A 25,917-nucleotide genomic window follows, 5' to 3' on the forward strand; every position below is an offset into this window, starting at 1 on the left:
GGTTTACACTATTTCTACTGAAAATAAATTTTCATCAAAAATAGTGAACAGAGAGGTGAATTAATAAAGCAATTATTCGGTAAAACCTATGTGCCCCTAAAACTGGGCAGAACACATTCCTGGAATGAACTGGCCAGAGCTGGAATACAGAGATAACACAGTGTGAAGCTGGTTGAACGCAGCGCGCCAAGCAGCATCAGATGAGCAGGAAAGCTGGACGTTTTGGGTTGGGACCTTTCTTCAGAGCTGGAATACAGTCAGGTTATTTCTAGTTAACTTGTTAATAACATCACAATGCACAACGTAATGGGAACACAGCACGTTCAATGGCCATGTTATGGTCTATCGGTAAGGCTTAAATCTCTGTGCAACTTTTTGGAGTTGAAATGCAATTTTATGAACACCTAGTGGTCAGTATAAATGGGAAAACACTCAAATATTTAAAAGAAGGTGATAATGCTCTCAAGGGGATTACATTTCAAGGACATAGTCTCTTTGTCATTTTCTAAAAGAGGAAATTTATTCTTAAGCAATATTCTGAAAGACACACAAGGCTATCTCACTTCATTCAGTGATCACCTCGTCCATTTCTCAATTACTAATGTTGCCACAGATCCAGAGGGATGGCCTTCCTGGAAGATTGTGTCTATATATTGTGGAAGTGCACTTGGCGTTTGGTGGAGCCATATTGAGGATCTCTCCCAGGTAAGACTGCTGAAATTAGGCCTTGTAAATGTAACTTTTCCTTCCAGTTGAGCAGTTGATTGTTCTATGGCACTCCTGACTTGAAACGTGTCAGTTTTGGGGAGGCTCTAAAAGATCAGAAGGTGAGGCACTTGTCTCAGAATATCCAGCTTCTGCCCTGTGTCTATAACCATAGTGTTCGTCTGACAGCTTCAGCCTAGCTTTGGTCAATGGGGAGCATGATAAACTGGTGGGTGTGAGAATTAGGAGAATTAGATCAGTGGAGCATGTTTATTTTTCAGTAGAGAAGCCAAGGTGAAAAATCATTGTCCATTAATTGGAACAGCAAGTTTGTAAAAAAAAAGAGGCAGGGGAAACTAAATGAATGAACATGTGGTCATGTGAAAATTGTGAATTATTACAATGGATTTGCAGCATCAAAACAGACCTAGGGTCAAAGCTAGTGTTTATGCTCCACATGAACAGCTTCCCACCCTTCATTTTCTCACTTCATCAGCTTATTCTTCCTTTCCATTTTCCCTCAACTGCTTATCTCGTTTACCCTTAATTCCATCTCTGCTTGTCACCTCAACTGTTTCCTGTGGCTGTCAGTTCCACATTTTAAACATTTTCTGGTCAAAGTAGTTTCTCCTGTGTTCAGTCTTCAAATTGAGAAGTTATTCACTTTGGTTGTAAAAATAGAAAAGCAGAATACTTTTGAAGATATGAAAATTGTAAGCATTGACATACAATGCTCATGAAGAGAATGCAGAAAATGACCACGCAGTGACAGCAGGCAGGAAGCGTATGGAGTAAGAGTCTGGTCCTACAAGGAAAGACTGAGCAAAATGGATCTGTGTACTCTGGGGCTGAGAAGAATGAAAGATGATCTGAGTGAACTGTTCAGTCTTCTGAAGGGAATTGATAAGATTGATGCTGAGAGACTATTTCCACTGAGAAGGGAATATAAAGCATGAGGGCACTGCCTCAGAGTGAGCAGTTGATTATTTTGGACTGAGATGAGGGGAAATTGCTGCAATCAAAGGGCTGTGATTCTTTGGTATTATGTACCACAAAGGATTGATTATTGAATGAATTGGGACAGGTTCAGTGCACAATATATGTGTGTACATCCAGACAGACTGAGTATTTAGGGAAAGTGATTTAACCTGCTTCAAAGAAACAAGTTATTAAGCTTCTCCTCTAACGTGTGTTGCTCTAATATTTCTTCTCAGGCTGTAGTCAGTACTGCCACGGCTGGATTTGATCACTCACCCTGCGGTAAGAGGGTGGTCCAGGGTCTTTCATTTAAATGGCATCCCTTGTTTCAAATGGTTGAGGTTTGGATGGACAGATTTTTTAATGATTTCTCAGGGAATCAGGGAGACTGCAGACGATGATAACGTACAATTTAAGCCTAAGGTCATCCACAATAGCTTTAAATGACAGGACAATCTCAACGGGCCAAAAACAGAAGTTGCTGGAAAAGATCGCATGTCTGGCAAAATCTGTGAAGAAAAAGCTCAGTCAATGTGTCGGATTTTTAACTTATTTTTTAAAAATTTGTTCACAGGTTGAAGGCATCACTGATCAGGGGTGGCATTTACTGGCCATCACCAGTTGCCCAGTTTCAACCACACTGCTGTGAGCCTAGAGTCATATGTGGGCCAGACCAGTTAAGGATAGCAGCTTCCTTCCCTAAAGGGCATTAGTGAACCTGATGTGTTTTTCTTACAAACATCAACGTGTTCATGGCCAACACTAGATTCTTAATTCCAGCGATATTTTATTGAATTCACATTCTACCACCTGCCGTGGCACGATTCAAAGCCGGTTCCTCAGAATGTTATCTGGGTCTCTGGATTAACAGTTCTGTAGCAATTCCTCTCGGCCATTGCCTCCAATTCTGAGTTCTGAGGAAGGGTCACCGGATCTGAAACATTAACCCTGATTTTTTTCTTCACTGATGTTATCAGACCTTCTGTGCTTTTCCAGCAACTTCTGTTTTTGTTCCTGATTTGCAGCATTTGTAGTTCTTTCAGTGTTCAATCTCAATGGGCCTTTTTACTCTACAATCTACTCTACAATTACTCCCCACTTCTATTTTTTTTGCTTTCTCCAAACTGTCTATGTTTAAAGTACAAAGACTGGTAAGGGAAAGCTCAACAAGAAATACAGCCTTAATGAAAACAGATCAGGAGAAAGGGGTCAGGAAAGATGAACGTCCAAGAGGACATTGATGGCAAGGAAGTACCGAGAATTATGCAGCTGGAGTCTGAAGAGATAGTTCAATGTAGAGTGGGAGAAAACCTTACTTAAATGAACCAACAAATGTTTGCAGTAAAACAGGGGGAGCCGAATACTGTGTTGAACAGCAAGGAATCAAACATCAGAGCAGTTATTAGGAAGTGCTGCAGAATAATTAGGACTCACAATTAAAAATTGCAATGTAATATATTCAGAAATGATGGTGAGGGTAAAAGGCAAGTTGAATGAGCTGTATTTATTTGGGAAAAGTAGGCACAGCTACCAGCAGGGCAAAAATAACATCCATATGGAAGGAGCAAAAGAATATTAAAGGATCAGCAAGAGGTGATGTCTGCACAATACCTACTAGGTTTTGGAAAGGAGGTCAGGTAAAAAAAACATGCAGACTGATTCAAATCCGTGATCTCTATCAGCCGAAGGAGTATGAGACATACGGGGATATCCCACCCATTACCGCCAGCCATTTTAATTTGGAGAGAGATCACTGCTTCTTTTATTGCCAGTGGATCAAAATTCTGTAACTATCCCTCACAGCACTTCCAATGTCACTGTACTACATGGACTGAGCAGTTCAAGGAGGAAGCTCGACCGCACTTTCTTTGGAGCAGTTATGGATGGGAATAGACATTGCCCTCGACAGTGATGAACAAGGCCCATGAAGGAATCACAAAACAAATAGGGCATTCAGTAAAAATCAAACATAGATTGGTAACTATGGGGCATTTTAATGACACTGATATTAATTGACAGAATTGTCAATTATCAAAACAATAACTGTTTTCTCTCCACAGATGCCCTCAGACCCACTGAGTTTCTCCAGCATTCTGTGTTTGTTTCAGATTTTCAAAATTAATAGTATTTTGCTTTTACATCATTTATTACTGGTTTTCCATCTCAGATATTAGACTAACAATCTTATAGTTTCCTGTTTTCTACATCCCTCCTCTCTTGAATAGGGGTCTTAAATCTGTCTTCCCAAACGGCCTGGATCTTTTCTGAACCAATAGGAATGTGTTTACTATCTCCACGGACACTTCTTTTCAGACCATAGGATGTTTCCCATCAGGTCCAAAGGGCTTCGGCATTTCATTCAAATAGCTCTCCCTATACCTGTCACAAGCTTATTGTTCTTTCTTGCCTTTCATCTCTTGATTTTCAAATATGCATAAGATGTTTTTCCAGTTTTTGCAGTGTTAGACACGAAATACCCGTTCAATGTTCTAACCATATCCTTGTTTCTAATTGTTAATTCTCCATCCATATTGTCTCATGGAACATTGTTCACTTGAAATATCAACCCAGTTCCACTGTCATCACGCTGCTCCCTGAGCTATTGATGGACTGATGCAGACAATTGGCTGTTAGCTGAGGAATGCCTATTACAAGGGGACAATTTATATTCTGTCCACACTTGCTCTTTCCAATACTTAACAAAACATTTTGAACAAAATTAATTCGATAGATTTAATGGCATGAAGATTTTATTTCAGAGACTATGGTAATGAGGTATTTTATCTACATAAGCAAGATAAAAATGCAAAAGATGATCGCATTTGATTGAGGAGGATAATATGTGCATCGTCCTTTTAACCAAATAATTTAGCAAAATTAACTCGGAAGAAATTGCAGCATTGTCCATTCCCTGTCTAATCCCATTGGTTTTGCTCCATTAGGTTGCCCATCATGAAGCTCTCTCTGTGTCTGGGCTGTGTGGTGATGTCTATTCTGGCTGGAGCCTCAGGCCACACCTTTAATTCGACACTGGATGAAGACTGGAGGAATTGGAAATTAGAGTATGAGAAGCAGTACACTGAGGTAAAAGGAGAATTTGCTCTGGTACAAAATCTATTCCAAAAGTTCAGTTCGCTCATAAGGGGAAGTGATTCTGTCGTCTAAGTTATTGAAATTTCTTAGTTGGAGATAAAGTGGGAGAGGACCATTCTCTTTTGGCTGGAACAGATAAGTGAAATGAAATTAGAAACACATTGATCCTGAAATTCCTATGGGCATCCTCCCAGTCTCTAACTTCAGTAAAGGACTGATGAAACTCACAATCAAAGAGCATGGACTTGTGGTGTCTCAGTTTACTCGGGTCCACTTGAGTTACCATGGAAACCACAAATACACCTCAAGAACATTCAAACTTATCCTAATGAATATGTCGACAATGTCAATGTTTGCACCAATCAGAACACGTCCAAAAATTATGATTAAAATAGTGGAGTAAAGTATCTAAAATGTAAAACTTATGAGTGACATTTTTCCTCTATTATCCAACTCTCACTCCAGAATATTTGTCCAAGAACAGAGATGTTGGACTGATTGATAAGGGCCACTGTATTTCCCACCTGGCCACATCCCTTGCTCAAAAGCTGTAGATAGTGATGTTACCCAGGATAACAATAGCTTTCAGCTTCATGTTCTGAAAAAAATCAAAATGATTTTTTTTCTGGAGATCTCGCGTGTACAAGTTGATTCATCTGGGATCTATTAGATGCTAGTTATTGTGAAAGTGGCCATCATAGACCGGAAGTGAGCTTTCTGCCCCACTAGAACTGGAAGTTCGAACTAAGAGACCAATCAGACAAACAGAGATTGGTGTCTCTTATTGCACTGGGGGTACCAGAGGGAGTGATGGTCGCTGCTGGTACTGCATTCGGGAGTTGAGGCCTGAGATGTGATGCAATGGAACTTGGTAAATGCTCAGGGTGAGGAAGATGGGGTTAACGTTTAGGAGGCTGTGCCAGGAGGACAACTTGGAGGGTGACCCATTGAGAGAGACCTCCAATCAGTCTAAGGGGGCCTGTTAATCAGAGATAACTTTCTGCCCACCATCAGTCTTCTGGATTGGCAGGTTGGAGTGGGCCTCTCCTGCACCAAGGTGATGAGATTCCAAATTGGATATTAATTGGAATTGGCTCCAGTCACCCTCCTGCTGCAGGAGCCATGCAATGTCAGCCTCACAGCTGGAGTAACTGTGCCTGGGTTGAGGTATAAGGACAAGCCACTGGCTGGATTATTTGCCACCCAACTTCAAACCCATCACTGAGGGGTCATGAAACCGGACCCTCAGATCCATCTGTTTATTCCTCCAATTGCAGTGTCACTAAGACAGTGATACAAGATCAAATGGGTTTTGCTCTCTGAATGAGTGGGGAGAGGAGAGGAGAGGAAGGGACTGACTGCTACTTTTCAGATCTTATTAGGAGGATTGAAACACAATTGCAAAATGTTATTTCGGGTTTCTCACAGGGGCTATTGAAGCTACTGTATAAATTTATGAATGAAAGATGCTGGATCCGGAGCCTGATTGGCTTAATGTCTTTATTCAGGATGAAGAGACCTACAGGAGAATGGTCTGGGAGGACAATGTGAGATACATCGAACAACACAACCTGGAGCATTCGATGGGGAAACACACATTTACTGTGGGAATGAACCAGTTTGGAGATCTGGTGCGTACAAGACATTTCATCTGAGATCTGTTCAATGCCAGTCATTGTGAAATTGTGAAACTGGTGTAAGGTTATAACAAGAAGCAGGAGCAGGAGTTGGCCACTTAGTCCCTCAAGCTGACTCTACCATTCATTATATTCAACGACTGACTGGATTGTGATCTTACTCCATTTTCCTGATTCCTTCTTCCCCACTCCACGCTTCCATTACCCGGAACTTCACTGTAAATCAAAAATCCATCTTTCTCCAACTCGAATATATTCAGTGACTCAAGCCTCCATGTCTCTCTCTCTCTCTTTCTCACGCACACTTTCTTTCTCAATGGAGTAGTTCTGTATGTAGAGTTAAGCCTTGTCTATTGACACCACACACATACACTCTGCACATTTCTTCAAAGTTCACACCTACATGTTTACCAGAACCACACATGTGGCCAGAACAAAGGTTTGTTGTCAATTTGTGAATTAGCTGCAATCAAATCAACATGATAAATAAATAACATATGGGAGCGAAGCCTGAGGCTTGGCAGGGCTGTCTGCAAGAGACAAATGGTAATCAGAGAGCAGGGAGCTGTGTTGGGAGAGAGACAGACAGAGAGAGAGAGAGAGAGAGAGAAAGGGGCTGTGCTGGGGCAAAAAGAGCAATGATCAGGAAGAGAGAGGGAGTTGTGAAGGGAAGAGAGAAATGACACTACAAGGGGTAAGGGGAGGTTGTCTGTGAAGGGATAGAAAGGGGGAATGCTATGAGGGGAAAGAGAGAGAGGGGTCTGTGAGGGGAAGGGGAGGGGGCAGCGAGGGGGAAGAGAAAGAGGGGTCTGTGAGGGAGTGGAGGAGAGGGGACTGTGATAGCGAAGGGGAAGGGGAGAGGGTCCTGTGATGGGAAAGGGGAGAGGGAGGTCGTGGTCTACTCCATCCATATCATTGTCCATTCTCTGCCTTCTCTCCGCAAATCTCCCAACATTGTGCTCGCTCTTCCATGTCATCCCTCATCCTCTCCCCACTCCATTAATTCAATGCCCCATCACTCCACCACTTGATCCCTCATTCATTCACACAATCCCACTCTCCGCTATTACTTCCATCATTTCCTTATCCCTACCCTCACTGATATGATACGCCCCTATCACACCCCCAATCCTTCCTTCCCTCCCCCACACTTTCCCTGTTCAATCCCTCCCCCACACCATTCCCACTCACTTTCTCCCCCATGTGCAGCCCGCACTCCCTCACTCCCTCTCTCTTCTCATTCTCTCACCCTCACTCCTTCCTTGCTGCTTCCCCTACACTCTCACCGTTCGCTCCTTCCCACACTCCTTCCCCAACTCCCACCCTAGTCCCTCTACCACACTTGCTTACTTCCTCCTTCACTCCACACTGCCCACTTTCCTGAACTCCCCCACACAGTCCCTCCCTCCTGCACTCTCTGCCCCACTCCTTTCCTCCCCTCAACCTCTTCCCACTTGCTCTACCCCACCCTACACTCCCTCCCTTCACTTTTTGCCACACTCCTTCTCCTAATAACACCCCAATCCCTCCCCACTCCTGCTCAATTCCCCCCTCCCTGCCTGTCTGTTTCACAATCTTCCCCTGTCCCTTGTTCCACATTCTCCCTCATTCTTTCACTCCTTGCTTGCCCTCTCTGCCCACTTTGCCCCATTCTTCATTCTCCACACATTCCCTTTTGCATACTCCCTTCCACTCCAGCCACCCCCTCTTTCTCACTATTCCCGCTCTCCTGTTTCCTCTTTCCCTCCTTAATTTTGATTCCAATTGCACACTTCTGAATGAGTCCTGTTGTTTCTCAGGTGATGCCACTGAAATTCTACATGTTGCATGGGTCCTGACCTCACATGTACAAATTTGGCATGGGCAAAAGTACTGGCCAAGTACATTTCTGCATTCCTGAGCATCGCAGTTGCAAACAGTGTCAGCAGAGACTGCTTTAGACTTATAGAATCTTGCATTGCTTCTCTATGCCTTACATTTCAAACCAATTTTGAAATAACCTTCACCAACTCTGATTTCATACCCTTGTATGTGACGTTACTTTATCCCACATTTCTGACCCTCAAACAGAATGTGAAATTACTTCACTGAATGAGGTATGATATGGTTTGTGATTTTTAACAAAGAATCTCACCTTCTTTGCAAATGTATGTTTCACAAAAGTGACTCTGCCTTCCAATTTACATCCATTTTCATCCTGTTTGCGCTTGTCAAACAGCCAATTCCATGGCCTGGGCCATTGCCCATATATCTGCAGTAATTTCCAAATATTAAGCATGGGACAGGTTCACCTACACCTAACCAAGAGACAATTTTCAAATGATGGGATATTGCTGACAGTAGTCAATACACCAGCCTCATTAGTCTCACCCTGACCCTCACCTCACACAATGGAGACAAAAAGCCACCATTTGGATTAATGGTAGTTCAGAGTTCTGAGAAAACTCAGTGAAAAATTAATGAAAAACAAATTGCACTGTGGGAGTGAAATAAATTGAAAAGCGAAATGTCAGATCTGAGTACAAAATGGTGCCTTTCAGCTCCGTGAGTTTATCAACCCTCCTCCTGCACATTGTCAATTCATAGGTCCTGTTTTCATTCGCGAGACTTCTTGTATTTGATTTTCTAGACCAATGAAGAGTTTAATGAACTCATGAATGGATTCCTCCAAGTTGAAGTTGATAACTCGACTGAAGAGGAAGTTGATGAAGAAGATGATACTGAAGATGACGATGAAGACTTTGAAGAGAATGATGAGGAATTGCGGGGTGCAACGGTTGACTGGCGTAGAAAGGGTCTGGTTACTCCCGTGAAAAACCAGGTAACAATCAGCAGGAATCCTCCTTGTGATTGTGAATTGTCAAAATTAAGCTGTGAACAATGTCGACCTGTGGTGTGCCTGTCGGTGCCGAGAAAGAGGGCTGCGCTTCCGCTTTAGATCCTATTTACCCAGAATGCACCATTGCTGGGTGCCATTGACTGCACACAACTGGCTGTGTAATGGCCCCCTTTATTCCTCACCAACAATGTGGTTTAACTTCCCTCTCAGACGAATATTGACCCCTGCAACAGTCCATCATTTCCATCTTCCACAGCAGCATTCTCATTCCTTGGAGTCACATTGCTTGTTTGATGTCAATGTTTGTCCATTTCTTTCCCCTTGGTTTAAGGCTTATTAAGGAGGAGGTTGAGATTGTCAAATTTCACAAATTATTCCTGCGGCCCACAGAGACACAAAATCGGAATTGTATTTCACCCTGGATCACAGGCAGTGGTTTATCACCGTGTGCCTGACTCCATCCTTCATCTCTCTTGAAAAAAATTCTGCAGTCAATATTCTCCAACACCAAGGTTTCAGGCAGTGCCCTCCGAATCCTGTTACACAGACACTCACTGACCCCGTGTGATTCTGTGAAACTTCATCAAACAGACTCATAATATCAGTGTGAGGCTGTACTCCACCTGAAAGGAGATGGAAAAAGGATTTTATTTTTACATCAGGATAGTTTAATGTGATTGTATTTCTGTCATTGCCAGGGACGATGTGGTTCATGCTGGGCTTTCAGTGCAACTGGGGCCATTGAAGGACAATGGGCAAAGAAACATAAAAAATTGATCTCTCTAAGTGAACAAAACCTGGTTGATTGTGATTGGCGAAGCCATGGATGTCGTGGTGGATGGATGACAAGTGCCTTTCGATGTGTGATGCGAAATAAAGGCATCAACTCAGCTGCAACCTACCCATACACAGCACGGGTAATTCACTTTTCAGTGTGTTTCAAATTCACCAGCTACAAAGTGTTTACAGCATTCATGGTGTTACACAGTGGAGCCTTGTAATGATCTCCGAAATCCCCATTCAACACCTCTTGCTCTCAGGCAATGTGAATGAAGAGTTATGGGTATTTGCATTCCTGTGTATTGCTGCTCACCATTTTGTGAGCCAGGATGTTGATGTGACAGTCAGCTAAATCATCAGATCATTCAGCATGTTCTGTACTTGATCTGGGGAATGCACACCACTCAGTACAACAGTTACTGCAGAAACACCATGATGGACAGGACTGAAGTGTTCGAATTATAGGAAATTACTTTAGTCTGTCTGCATCTCTCACGTGCCCCGACAAGCTGTTTATTCATTCAAATATAAGTTGCAACTTTACACAAAAAAAGAAATAATTTAAGTTTAGGATATTTATTCAGAATTGACTTGCAAACTATTTTCTAGGCCACTCTAAGTGCAAATCTAGTTGCTTCGTAAGAGCGGTGTAAGTACTTTTGGAATGGCATTTAAGCTGCAACTTGCTGCTTTGACATTTTGAATTTGGGGTGTAATTAAGACATAACTTACTTTGAATCTGTTCTGAAGTGAATATTTGTGTGAACTTCCTTTTGTGCTGATGCTGTTTCTCCAGCAGCCACTGTTTTTTCTATAATTGGTCCCTCCACGTCACAGATGTCCCTCCGTACTGGATGTCATTGTGATCAGCCTCTTGCAAGTAACACCCAGCTGCGTGTCTCAATGTCACACAGATTCAGCTCGCTCTCCAGTGCATCTTTCAAATCTTCCACCAGCGACTCCAGACTCTCATGTTGAAGCTCTTTGTAAATGACACCAATGTGTGTGTTTCATCCAGCAGAGTTGTGGTTTCTGAGTTCTGAGGAAGGGTCACCAGACCTCAAACGTTAACTCTGAATTCTCTTCACAGATGCTGCCTGACCTGCTGAGCATTTCCAGCAACTTCTGTTTTTGTTTCTGATTTACAGCATCCGTAGTTCTTTTGGCTTTTATTGGGATTGTTTCAACACTGTTCGATTTTCCTTTGAGGTAGCATGAGGAGCCAGGGCTGTGTAAGTTGGCAGGTTAAGGAAAAAAGTGAAATGTCACATTGCGTAGGTAGATGGGTTGCCCAGAGGAAATGTAGGAGAGGGAGGCGGGTAATGCAGGAGTCTCCTGTGGCTATCTCCATCTCAAACAAGTTGTGCAGGGGAGATGGACTTTCAGGTGAAATCAGCATTGACAGACAGGTTTCTGGTGCCACTCTAATGTAACAATAGGTGCATCAGGTTTCAAGCAATTGATTACGACAGAGAACTCTCTCCTCAGAGGCGCACACAGACATTTCTGCGGCCAACAACGAGGCATCAGAATGTTGTGTTGCATCCCTGGTGCCAGGGCAAGGATGTCTCCGAAAGAGTACAGAATATTGACAAAGGGGAGAGGGGCCAGCAGGAGGTCATTGTACACATTGGAGCCAATGACATAGGAACAGAAAAGGTTGAGGTCTTGAAGAAAGAATATAGGAAATTAGACAGGAATTTAAAAAGCAGATTTTCAAGAATATTAATATTGAGATAAGTCCTGGTGCCAATTGCTAGTGAGAGTAGGAATAGGGTGATAGAGCAGATGAATGCATGGCTAAGAAAGTGGTGCAGGGGAGAAGGATTTATATTGTTGGATTATTGAAATTACTTCTGGGTTCGAAGTGGCCTGTTTAAGAAGGATGGTTTGCACGTGACTTGGAAGGGAACTAATATACTGGCAGGGAGATTTGCTGGACCTATATGCGAGGATTTAAACTAGTAAGGCGGGGTGGAGCATGGGTGGTAACCCAGTGAGATCGTGAGGAAACAGATTAAGATCAGTCTGAGGCTACTGCAGTTGTGAAAAGGACCAAGTCAAACAATCAAGGCAGGCAGGAGCAAAGCAGAAAATGAGGTAGGGCTGATAAATTAATCTGCATTTATGTCAATGCAAGAGGCCTGACAGGTAAGGCAGCTGAAGTCAGGGCATGGTTGAGAACATGGGACGGGGATACCATAGCTACGAGAGAGGTGTAGCTCAGGGATGAACAGGGCTGGCAGCTGAATGTTCCAGGTACAAAAGGAAGAACGGAAACAGAGCCAAGGAAGGAGGGAAAATGGCATTGTTGATTAGGGAATAACATTCCTGCTGTACTTAGGGAGGATATTCTGGGGAGTGCATCCAGTAGAGTTATTTGGGAGGAACTGGGAAATATGAAGGGATGATCACATTATTGGAATTGTACTATTGAACCCCCACAACCCTTCCCATAGTTAGTGGAAATTAAGAAGTAAATTTGCAAGGAGATTTTAGTTATCCAGGAGAATAATAGGGTGGTAATGGAAGGGGATTTTAACTTTCCAAGCATTGACTGGGACTGCCCTGGTGTTAAGCCCTTAGATGGAGAGGATTTTGTTCAGTGTGTATCAGAAAACTGTCTTATTCAGTATGTGCATGTACCTACTGGAGAAGGAGCAAAACTTGACCTTCTCTTGGGAAATAAGGCAGGGCAAGTTACTGAGTGATCAGTGGAGGAGCACTTTGGGGCCAGTGATCAAAATTCTACTCATTTTGAAATGGTGATGGAAAAGGATAGACCTGGTCTAAAAGTTAAAATTCGAAATTAGTGGAAGTCCGATTTTGATGGTATTCAACAAGAACTATGAGAAATTGATTGGATATTCACAGGTAAAGAGAGAGTTGAAAAATGGGAAGTATTCAAAAATGAGATAACAAGAGCTCAGAGACAGCATGTAATAGTAAGAACTGCTGATGCTGGCGTCAGAGATAACACAGTGCGAAGCTGGAGCACCACAGCTGGTCAGGCAGCATCAGAGGAGCAGGAAAGCTAATGTTTCATTTCCGGACCCTTCTTCAGAAAGAAGAAGGGTCCCAACCCGAAACATCAGCTTTCCTGCTCCCCTGATGCTATCTGGCCTACTGTGTTCCTCCAGCTCCACACTGTGTTAGCCCAGAGGCAATATGTTCCTGTTAGGGTGAACGGTACCAGTATGCGTAAGGAATGCTGGATGACTAAAGAAATTGAGGTTCTGGTCAAGAAAAAGAAGGAAGCATACATCAGGTATGGACAGCAGAGGTCGAGAGAATCCCAAGAAGAGGAGAACGGCGATAGGAGTCTCCTCAAGAGGGAAATCAGGAGGGCAAAAAGGGACAAGTGATGTCTTTGGCAAATAGGGTTGAGGAGAATCCAAAGGGATTCTACAAATACATTAAGGACAAAAGAGTAACTAGGGAGAGAATAGGGCTCCTTAAAGCTCAGCAAGGAGGCCAATGTGTGGAATTGCAGGAAATGGGGGAGATACTAAACAAGTGTTTTTGCATCAGTTTTTACTGCGGAGCAGGTTATGGAAACTGGAGAACTTGGGAGTGTAAGTGGTGATATCTTGAAAATTGTCCATATTTGAAAGGAGGATGTACTGGCTGTCTTAGGTTGCATAAAGGTGGATAAATGCCTTGGACCTGATCTGGTGTACCCGAGATGTCATTGAATCCCTACCGTATGGAAACAAGCCATTCAGCCCAGCATGTCCATACCAACTCTCCAAAGAGCATCCCACCCGGGTTCAGCCCCCTAACCTGTAACCCAGCATTTCCCATGGTTAATCCCCAAGCCTACATATCCCTGGACAATATGGACAATTTAGCATGGCCAATCCTCCTAAATGGCACATCTTTGGACTGTGGGAGGAAACCAGACCATCCAGAGGAAACCCATGCAGACATGGGGAAAATGTGCAAACTCCACACGGAGTCTCTCAAAACTGGAAGTGAACCCAGGTCCCTTGTGCTGTTGTGCAGCAGTGCTGAGCCACCATGCCATAGAAGTTGGTGGGACACTGGACAAGTGGTTGTTGGGCACCTTGCTGAGATATTTGCATCATCATTGCCATGGATGATGTGTCAGAAGACTGGAGGTGGGCTAATGTGGTTTCATTATTGAAGAAAGGTGGCAAGGAAAGATCAGGGAACTCTGGACTGGCGAGCCTATCATCAGTGATGGACAACTGGTTGGAGGGGATTCTGAGGGTCAGGATTTATGTGTATTTGTAAAGGCAAGGACTGTTTGGGGATAGCCAACATGGCTTTGTGCATGGGAAATCATGTCTGACTGGCTTGATTGAGGATTTTGACAAAGTGATGAAGAATCTAGATGAAGGCAGAGAGGTGGACGTGGTCGACATAGACTTCAGTGAGGAGTTTGACAAGTTTCTGCCTGGTAATTAGTTGACATGATTCGATCACATGGAATACAGGGAGAACTAACCATTTGGATGCATAATTAGTTCTGAGGTAGAAACAGAGAGTGGTGGGGAAATGTTGCTTTTTGGACTGGAGGCCTGTGACCAGCAGTGTGCCACAAAGACTGGTGCTGGGTCCGTTGCTTCTCATCATTTATACAAATTAGTTGGATGTGGACATAGGACATTTGTAAATGACACCAAAATTGGAGCGTAGTGGTCAACCAAAACTGTTATCTCGAGGAAAACAGGACCTTGATCAGATAGGCTGATGGGCCAAGACAGATGGAATTTAATTTAGATAAATGTGAGGTGCTGTATATTGTCAAGACAAATCAGAACAGAATGTATGAACGTAATGTTGAGGCGTGTTGCCAAACAAAGAGACCTTGGAGTGCAGTTTCATAGCTCCTTGAACGTGGAGTTGCAGATAGGATATTGAAGAAGAGACATTTGGTACTCTTGCCTTGATTGGTCAATGCATTCAATACCGTTGTTGGGAGGACATGTTGCAGCTGTACAAGACATTGTTTAGGCCACTTTCAAAATACTGCGGCCCCCCAGCTATAGAAAATATGTCATGAAACTTGAAAGGGCTTTGAAAGGCTTTCCAAGGGTGATGCCAGGGTTGGAGGCTTTAAGAGATTGGGTGAAGCTGAATAGGCTGGAGTTATTTTCCCTGGAGCATCGGAAGCTGAGGGGTGACCTTATAGAGGTTTATAAAATCACAAGGGGCATGGATAGAGTGATTAGTCAAGGTTTTTTTATTACCCAAGGGTAGGCAGCCTAAAACTAGCAGGCTTGGGTTTAAGGTGAGAGGGGAAAGATTTAAAAGAGACCTAAGGGGCAACTTTTTCACACAGAGAGTGGTGCGTGTATGGAATGAGCTGCCAAAGGAAGTGCTGGAGGCTGGTACAATTACAACATTTAAAAGGCATGTGGATGGGAATATGAACAGGAAGTATTCAGAAGGACATGGACCAAATGCTGGCAAATAGGACGAGATTAATTTAGGATATCTGTTTGGCATGAATGAGTTGGGCCGAAGGGTCTGTTTCCATGCTGTACATTAATCTGACTCTATAAAACACAAGCAAGTCTGCACAATATTTCTTCTGATGATGGTTTCCCATCTGCATGAGCAGTAAACTCACTGTAGGAGGGGGAATTAAATCCCACCTGCCCCAGCCGATGTTTCTGAAACTGCACCCATTGCAGCATTGATGAAAAGGTAACTGAGGGGCTCATTGTCCAAAATCTTCACACTAACAGACAAAAGGCATATTCTGCAAAATTCACCACATTTGTAAGGTCCCATTTTCATTTAAACATGAAAATGATGGTCGTGCCTTTGATGATCAAAATGCTCCATAGTTTCCAAGATCCAAGAGGCTGTTAAAGATCCTGAAAAGATAACACTGGTGCTTTAATGCATATCACATGATCAGAATGAGTTTCATTTGAACATTTTCTTGAACACTTAGAGAGGAAGATGCAGATTTCAGAGAAACAACGTTGCTGCCAGAATCAAAGGATACAGACGCGTTCGAAGAAGAGAAAGAGCTTTAGCAAGAGCAGCGAAAAGTGTGGGACCAATAGCTGTCGCAATTCACGCAGGGCAAAGGTCCTTCCATCTTTATAGACGAGGTAAGAAACAGAAGCTGTGGTTCAATTGGATTATCCACTATTCTTTATAAATATTGAAAATCACACATCCATGCACACTTCGACACAATTATTTTATGAATGCTTTTCAATGTTTACCATGGAAGTGACCAGACACCTTCCCCTTGTTCATGTTTTCCTCTACCCCGTGCTACATGTTGTCTGGTGCCGTCAGACTCCATGGAGTTAAAATGGGAACAGAATGGGAGAACCAATGGATTGTCTTTCTTATAGAATGTCATGCTTCAACTGATCTGAGATAAATTGGAGAATGAGGCCTTCAGGCCCGCAGGTGATGTGCTTTGATGTGGTAATGAGACCAAGAGCTTCTCTTTTAAAAGTATCCTGATATTGAAGCCAGAAGACAGCACTCTGTGCTCATGTCCTTTCCTGGTACAATTATCGTTACCTCACCTCCCTGATTCTGTCGGCTTCTGGCTTGTGATCGGAAATTTGCAGATTTTCTGACACTGGGATTATTTTGGGAATGTGAAATGAAGAAGGCAGTAGACGGGTATTTCAGGGCAAAAGAATCTCTGCATTTGTTAAATTCAAAAAGATAAGTACAAAACAAGAAAAAGGCAAATGTAATAAAAACAGTGCAACTAAAACAATTGTACAGAAGACAATAGCTAAATACACGATCAAATTAAACACAGGTTAAACACTATTCGAAGCTAAAAAAACAATTTTACTTACAGACACTTTAATCAGGTCTCCCACAGTTGAGGTTCCCTGCACAGTGACATCTCCCCCTCCCTGCTAGATAGGTTGGAAACTTTGGGCTCTCAGGAGTTTCAACTCATCACTGGGGAGAAACATGATTTGGAAGTACTGCTGGCCGTTCCCACTTGCCATACCCAGTGCCTCAATGAAGACTTTAGATGGTGTAGGCCTTCAGTCTGGCTTGAGTCCACTGATGCAGTACAATGTGTTTTAGGATTTATCAGGTAAGTACTTGGCTTTTCTTACTTTGTGGTAGTTTTTGCAATCCGGTTTTCACCCCAGATGTGCCTGTGGCCTTGCGGTGTCAGTCCAGTCAGTGGTTTTTGGAGGTTGTCAGTTGCTGTTGGTTTGCCTGGTACAGAACAGACCTGTGTCAGTAGGTTTTGGAATTCCTGCCAGGATTCCTTTTCTGGAGATAGCGGTGCAGATAGCTTTCAGGGTGGTCGCTATTTTCAGGTGAGATTGGGGCTTGCAATTATACTAATTACATGCCTCTTATCTTCGTGTTAAATCTGTGCTTGCTTGGTGTTACTGGTGTTCCCTTTCAGGTAGCTGGCTTCCTGATAGTTAAGAGTTTGTGCAAGTGTATTTTGATTAAAGTTGAAGCCCACTATCTCTGTGAATGGATATTGATTTCAGTTGACAGTCTGGTATCTGCAGTGGCCCCATTCAGTCTGTGCTGGGTGGTGTTAGGTCTGCCTGATTGTTCTTTTCGAGTCAAGGTGTGAATTGGATTTTTGGGCTGAACAATGGCTCCATGCAGCTGCCTCTGTAGAACATAGAACTGGGCTGTCCACGATGTTGAGCCAAACATGACGCCAAATGAAACTAATCCTTTCTGCCTGCCTTTGGTCCATGTCCCTCCATTCCTTGCATATTCATGTGCTTATCTAAAAATCCCGCAAATGCCCCTATCGTATCTGCCTCCAACGCCACCCTGGCAGTGCGTTCCAGACTCCTACCTCTCTGTGTAAGAAGACTTGCCCGTCATGTATCCTTTGCACTTTCCTGTCGAACCGGAAATGCATCGTGCCGCGTATTAGATGCTCCAGCTCCGCTAAGAGGATTCTGACTGTCAACCCTCTCCATGCATCTCGTCATTTTATAGACTTCTATCAGATCTCCCCTCAGCCCCTGCCGCCCCAGAGAAAACAACAGGAGATTTTCTAGTCTCTCCTTATAACTCATACCCTCTAATCCAGGCAGCATCCTGGTAAACCTCTTCTGTACCCTTTCCAAAGTCTCCACATCCTTCCTGTAATGTGGCGACCAGAACTGAATACAGTGCTCGAAATGAGACCTAACCAAAGTCTCATAAACCTGCGACACGTCACCATGATTCCTGCACTCAATTCTCCAACCAATGAAGCTCAGCATGCCTTATGCCTTCTTTACTACCCTATCTACTTGTGTACTTCAGGGAGCAATGGAGTGAAACTCCAAGATCCTTCTCCACATCAGTGCTTTTCAGAGTCCTGCCACTAACTGTACACCTTTTCTTAACAGTTGGTCTCCCAAAATGTAGCACCTCACTCTTACCCGGATTGAGCTCCATCTGCCATTTCTCCACCAGTATCAGAAACTGATCTATATCTCGCTGAATCCATTGACAACTTTCTACACTATTCACAACTCCACTGATCTTTGTAATGCCTGAAAACGTACTAACCCACCCATCAGCATTGTCATTCAAGTCATTTCTCTACATCATAAACAGCAGAGGTCTAGTACACATCCCTGTAGAACACCATAGTCACGGACTTCCAGCATGAAAAACACGCTTCCATCTCTTCTATGGAAACGTCAATTCCAAATCCAAATCACTGTGAATCCCATGCACTTTAATCTTCTGGAAGAACCTACCATGAGGATCTTTATCAAAAGCCTTACTAAAACCCATGTACATCTACCATCATTGATCACCTTCGATACCTCCTTGAAAAATTCAATCAAGTTCCTAAGACATGACCTGCCCCACAGAAAACTATATTGACTGTCCCTAATTAGGTTATGCTTTAGCAAATGGTCATAAATCCTATCCCTGAGGATTCACTCCAATAGCTTCCCAACCACCAATGTGAGACTCACCAGCCTGGAATTTCCTGAATTATTTCTATTTTTCTTCTTGAACAGAGGAGCATGAGCTACTTCTGGGACCTCTCCCAGGGATTAGCGAGCGAGACAAAGATCTTGGTCAAGACCCCTGCGATCTCCTGTCTTGTCTCTCTCAATAACCTGGGGTAGAAATCATTGGTCTCTGGGAATTAATCCACTTTGGTGCTCTCCGAGAGACGCAATATAACTTCTTTCTTGAACTCAAAATGAGCCAGCATTTTCGCATGCTCCACAGAATCCTTATTATCCTCGATATCCTTCTCCTGGGTGAATGCCAATCCAAAGTACACATTTAGGATTTCATCCACATTCTCTGCCTCCAAACACAAGTCTTCTCCTTTATCATTGAGTGCTTCTACCTCCTCCCTCGTTATCCTCTTGTTTTTAATGTATCTATACAATGCCTTGGGATTCTCTTTAATTCTACTTGCCAAAGTCGTTTCATGGCCCATTCTTGTTCACCAGTTCCTTGCTTGAGTACTTTCCTGCTTTCCCTGTGTTCCTCATGGGCCCAAGTAAATTTACAACCTCACTTGTTATAAAAGGGCCCCTTATCTTGCCATCCTTGAACTCCCTTCCTTACTGGAACATGCTGGTCCTGAACTGTCCCCAACAGGTCTTTAAATAGTTTCCACATGTCAAATGTGGACTTGCTGGATAACAGCTCCACCCAATTAACACTTCCTAGCACCTGCCCAATGGTGACATAATGTGCCCTCTTCCCAATTAAGTACCTTCCCGCAAAGTCCTTACTTATCCTTGCTCATGGCTTTCATAAAACTGAAGGAATTGTAATCACTGTTTCCAAAAAGTTCTCCCACTGAAAGGCCAGTCGGTTGACCAGGCTCATTAACCAAAACAAGGTCTAGTTTGGCCCCTTCTCTAGTTGGACTATCCACATAACATCTCAAGGAACCCTCTCGGATGTACTTAACAACTTCCGCTCCAACCAAGTCCCTTGCTCTCAGGGAGACCCAGTCAATACTGGGACATTACTCACCCAGTGGGACAGCCCTGTTGCTATGGCATCTTTCCATAATCTGCTTACACCCTTATTCCTCAATGTCCCAGTGGCTGTTGGAGGGCCCTATAGCATAATCTTATCAGAGTGAGTGCATTCATCTTATTTTTGAGATCTACTCATATTGCCTCAGTGGATAGGTCCTCCAGCGTGTCCTTTCTGAGCGCTGATGAAACATTCTCCCTGATTCGTAATGCGACTCTTCTCCCTCCTTTACCTTCCTATCTCATCCAAAACAACAAAACTGCAGACACTGAGCAGCCAATCCTGTCCCTCTTTCAATCAAGTTTCTGTGATGGCCACAACGTCATAGTCCAATGTACTGAATCAGGCTCTAAGCTCATCTGCCTTCCCTATTATACTCTTTGAACTGAAATAAACACGGTTCAGCCCGTTGATACCATCGTGTTCATTTACGCACCTCTACCTGTCTTTTCTTTCTGATATACTGATCTTAACATCTACCTTTCCCTCAATCCCCCCACTTGCTGACCTGCTGCTCTTCTCCCTGGCCCGTTGGCACTCGAGTTTAAACTGTCCTGAGTAGCACTAGCAAACTGCCCTGTGAGGATATAGGAGCAACCCCTCCCTCTTGCACCGGTCTCCCCTGCCCCAGAAGAGGTCCCAATGATCCAAGAACCTGAAATCCTGTCCCCTGCTCTAGCTCCTTAGCCATACATTCATCTGCCCTGTCTTTCCAATTCTTGCCTCACTAGCACATGGCACTGGTAGTGACCCAGAGATTACTTCCCTTGAGGTCCTACTCTTCAGCCCCTTTCCTAACTCCCTGTACTTATTCTGCAGAACCTCATCCCCTTTTTCTACCGATGTTCCTGGTACCAATGTGCACCACAAACACTGGCTGCTCGTCCTTCCCCTTAATAATTTCATGCAACTGCTCAGCGACGTCCTGGGCCATCCTGGAATCTTGGAAGTGGCCATAGAAACGCCTGTCTGTGCCCTTAACTGACAAGCCTCCTACCACTTTGGTCACTTCAATCTTGCCTGACCCGGTGCCTGTGTATCTTTCCCAGAGCATAGCCCAGCTGCCTTTTAACTTGCAAAAGATTTTGAAAAGTCCAGGATTTTGGTCCAGTATTTCAGTTGGTAGGGATTTTTGCTCAATCCTGCAATTTGGCAGTGGATATGAAGGCTGCTCCAATCTGGAAAGATCAACCCCACAATCAGCTTCACAGTCACTGACTGCCATCCCTGGCCTCCTCTGAGGATGCAGTGCTGCGTCCGACAGATGGCAAAGTTCTGTGAGCAGTGTCTTTAGGAAGAGAAGATGATACACTCACTGTTCCTGGGTTAGGTGGAAAGAGGAGAAATTCTCCTGGAATTCCCTCGCCCTCTTGCTGAGAGCCCCCACCGATCCACCCGACCCCACCTCACCACCAGCAGTTTCTCTTCCTTTCTCAATCTCCTCTCATATGGTAGCTCAAGAGCAATTGCAAAATTGTGGCCGACAGGAGGGTAGTTACCTGCTCAGATCTTCTCCATGTGCAGGACCATTGTCTCTCGACTTCACCAACTTTAACCAACACGGCAAATCTATTAAGCACTCCCACAACATAACACAGAGGAAAGATTGATCAGCAACAAACTGCAAAATGGGTAGTGATCCCTCAAAATAGTACATTGTGGAGTTCCTTTCGAAACACATCTATGTGTGCACATGTGTGCATGTCTGTGCGTGTGTGTGCGTGTGCGTGTGCGTGTGTGTGTGTGTATGTGTGTGCTTTTGTCTGGTTAAGAGAATGTGTTCACTCACATGGCATCCAATTGACATTCCACACTGACAGAAAACATGATTGGTGCCTGCCCCTGACTCCCAGACCCTCCCTGAGATGTGACATGTTTTTGTCAAGTGGAAGGAGGGAGGGTGTGTATAGAAGAAAAGGAAAGTTCTGTGAGGAGGCGGAAGAAAGAAGATGAAGTGACAAAAGGGTTGACAGAGCAGGGGCAGTGAGATTGGACATGGGTTATTTGAAGGAGTAAAAGATGTGTTTTGAGGAGCTGTGAATAGCAGAGGGAGGGAGAAAAGTTGATAATGTGACAAAATGTGACAAAAAGAAAAGGAAACAAGGTTCTGACAGAAAGAATGTTTACCAGAAGATGTTGCAGAGGAAAACATGACATAGAGTGAATATCTGTGGGAAAGGGATAATAATTAAACACGTTACAGATTAAATGGGCTAAAGATAAATGTTTCCTTACAGGAGTTTACTATGATCGCAGATGCAGTAAGCGTCTCAACCATGCAGTGCTGCTGGTGGGATTTGGAAGAGAAAGGGGAATGAATTATTGGCTTGTTAAAAACAGGTATGGACTTCATTTTTTGACTGTATTCATTCACAGGATGAGGGTATTATGGTGGTTAGCATTTATTGTCCATCCCTAATTGCCCAGAGGGCAGCTAAGAGTCAACCACATTGCTGTGGGTCTGGAGTCACATGTAAGCCAGACCACGTAAGGATGGCAACTTCCTTTCCTAAAGGGCATTCGTGAACCAGATGGGTTTTTACGAGAATCGAACATGGATTCACAGTCATCATTAGATTCTTAATAACAGATATTTATTGAATTCAAACTCCACCATCTTCCGTGGTGGGATTTGAACCCACGTCCCCAGAATGTTATCCGGGTCTCTGGATGAACAGTCTCGTGATACACTTTTTGATTGGAAGAATAGATTCATAGACTATTTTCTAAATGAACAAAGGTTTCAGAATTCTGCAGCACAAAGGGACTCGGGATTGAGTCCTAGTTCAAGATTCCCTGAAGGTTAACCTCTGTCTTCAGTTGGTGTCTCGAAGGCAATGCAATATTGGCATTCGGTTAAAGAGGGTTAGAACACAAGAGGAGTGATATAGTGCTGAAGCTGTACAAAGCTCTGGTCAGACCACATTCAGAATAGTGTGAGCAGTTTTGGGCCCCATATCTAACGAAAGATATGCCAGTGTTGGAGGGGTTTCAAATGAAGTTTGCATGAATGATCCCAGGGGTGAAGGCCTTGTCATATAAGAAACGATTGAAGAGTTGAGACCTCACTGAAGCTTACAGGATACGGTGAGGTCTGGATAGAATGTAAATGGAAAAGATGTTTCCCCTAGGAGGAGAGACGAAAAGCCAGGAACAGAGCCTCAGAGTGAAGGGACAACACTTTAGAAATGAAATGAGGATGAATTTCTTCAGGAAGAGAGTGGTGAATCTGTGGAATTCCTTGCTGCGGAAGCTGTGAAGGCCAGGCCACTGAGTATATTTATGACAGAGGTAGGTAAGTTCTTGATTCATCAGGTGATCAAGGGTTATAGGGATAAGGAGGGAGAATGGGTTGAGAACCATTTCAGCCATGATCAAACAGTGGACCAGAATTGATGGGGTGAATATTCTGCAGCACTCAAGATGTTAAAAATTAGGGATCCTTTCAGATAGTCATTAATAAATCCAATCAAAACCTCAGGAGGAATCTCCTTACTTCGAGGAGGGTGGTATTGGAGAAAGTGTTACAGCAAGGAGTGGGTGAGCTGAATAATACAGATACATTGAAGTGGAAGGTGGATACACACACGAGGGTGAAGGAACAGAAGAGATATTGACAGGGTTACAGGAACGGAGCTGGGATGAGACTCCTACAGACAATTGCCAATGACACAGAGTGAATTCCCTGTCTCTGTGCTGCAACCTGTGTATCTGTTTAACCAACATGAAACACTGATTATCTCGATGCGAGGGATTAACAGCAGAGCTATCTCCGATGATATCAGGGTTGGAGGGGATGGTAACAGGATTGGGTGAGGTGGGCTTCCTCAGCGTTGGATTGGTTGGTAGATTGTTTGAATAAGGAAGTGCTGCTCACTGAGTAACACCCACTCCCAGCTCACTACCTCTGAGTCAGAATCTCACCATTCAAGTCCTGCCCCATTACCTGTTGACATTAAAAGGAATGTTCATGACACAATCAAACAGGGTGATAATCCTCTTGACAATCTTTCCACAAGCCCCCACTATTCCTCAAATTATAAATGTGGGTCAACAAGGATTGGGAAACCTACATCCACCATCACCATTCACTTATAGGGTCTCCCCTAAGCCCCACACTGAAGTTTGGATTGAATCCACACTCACCGCGCAGACCAGCACTTTCAGTCTGATGTCACAAGGAAGTGCTTCCAAGCACTGATTCTCACTTCATATTTCATAACCTTTACTGCAGTACCCTCGTTATATTCAGCTATCTGGTTCAAATAACTCACGTGTTGAACAGAATCTAACCCCTCTCAATCATTTCAGCAAATCCCAGAGTAAAACAAACTCAGTTCTCCAAACCTGTCTCCATAACAGAAGTTTGATTTCAACACATCATTTTCTTTTCTTATTTTCAGCTGGGGAAGGTCATGGGGTGACCGCGGTTACATCAAAATGGCGAAGGATCGACGGAATAACTGTGGAATTGCCAATTATGCAGTTTATCCAACTGTGTGAGGAGGGAGGTGTTAAACCAGAGCTTCATTGAACTCCACTTGAAAGAACGATGGGAACATTTCTGCTGATGCTGACTCCTTCAACAGTATCGCTTTAACTCTCTGCTGCAGTTCAGCAAGTTAAATAATGACAGCTTCTGCGTATTTCTATAGTTTTACATAGCAGTCACTGTCAGCGTGTGTTTGATACATGTAACCATAGTAATATCTCCAGCTTGTGTACAGACAACGACCTGAATGTACTGTTGATGTCGATCAATATAATAAACATTGCCAGCAATCACTTTGAGAGTCGGTTTATTCAAAGGAACAATTTCATAATGCTTTTCCACGGATGGGAAACAGGTACAATGGGCCACCCGGCTTCCTTCTGCACTGCAATTATTGTGTGATTGTGTGAATTGTTTAATATAATTCGGAATGATGTTCTTAAAATGATGTGTACAAACAGAAAAAATGTTACAGAATTGGCCGTTTTATGACACAAGTATAATTAATAGCTATCACTGAGGTATTTAAAGTTTAATTTAATAGTACTCACCCCAAAACTCTCCTTAAGAAATTAGAGAATGAAAGGCACTGTGACTGTGTGTTGGTAGTATTCACAAAAATTAATTACTTAAATGCACAATTGAGGTAAATAGCACCGATTTCATTGCCATTACAGAGGCATGACTACAAGGTGACCAAGATTAGCCACTGAAGATCCATTCCATTTACAAATATACAGAAAATGCCTTAATCTTACCCAGGTCACAACCCAGTGAAATTAAAGACGGTCCCATTCATGATTCAAGTGTATTCTCCCAGCGATTTTATGACTCTTATAATGGGAGTGTACTTCACATCGAAGTAAGCCATTCATGAAAAGAGGGTGCTGTTCATAAACATCCCAGATTCAAAATTGTGTTGTGTAATGAATAAAAGTTTTGGAAAAATTTGAGAATAATCAGAAGTGCTCCAGAGCTTTGTGCCATGCAAATGTTACAGCTTGTTTTCCAAAATATAAAGACAAGCCTGGAGTCTTGACAGCAATCTGCGCTGAAGTTCAACCCTTCTGTTGCGAGAGCCCTGCACATATGAAAAACTTTAAGGATAAACATCTTTCAATAATTACCATTTTGAAATTTTTGGACTATTTAGGTAAAGTTGATGGAAAGATATATCAGAGCAATGATTTAAGTAGTTCAGATTGATGGGAAACCTCTCTGGCTATGTTTGCAGGTTTCTTTGATGGGGTCTCTGGTAAGTAATATATCATTGTAGATAGATGGGGTCTCATAGACTCCTAAATGGCCACACTTTACAACAGGGCAATATAGGTACATACGGTACAATCTCTCAATGTAAGTTGAAGTTCGCAATTCATACTGGGAAGGTCAACATTTCTGGAAGGTAAAGCAGGAGATATTTAAATATGCTGCAT

The 25,917-nt window shown here is 43.3% G+C and overlaps 1 protein-coding gene across 1 annotated transcript; it reads left to right on the top strand.

Moving 5' to 3' along the window:
• Window positions 1-279: 279 nt before the first annotated feature.
• Window positions 280-24,774, top strand: LOC125450328 (procathepsin L-like). The gene is made up of 9 exons (XM_059638561.1): window positions 280-348; window positions 614-705; window positions 4,626-4,767; window positions 6,285-6,407; window positions 9,043-9,234; window positions 9,951-10,169; window positions 15,962-16,124; window positions 22,227-22,329; window positions 24,393-24,774. Exons 1-9 carry the CDS (start codon window positions 295-297, stop codon window positions 24,490-24,492), a joined length of 1,188 nt encoding a protein of 395 aa, XP_059494544.1. The 5' UTR covers window positions 280-294; the 3' UTR covers window positions 24,493-24,774.
• The last annotated feature ends 1,143 nt before the right edge of the window (window positions 24,775-25,917 follow it).

This window comes from Stegostoma tigrinum, chromosome 30, assembly GCF_030684315.1.
Source record: "Stegostoma tigrinum isolate sSteTig4 chromosome 30, sSteTig4.hap1, whole genome shotgun sequence".
Lineage (NCBI taxonomy): Eukaryota > Metazoa > Chordata > Chondrichthyes > Orectolobiformes > Stegostomatidae > Stegostoma > Stegostoma tigrinum.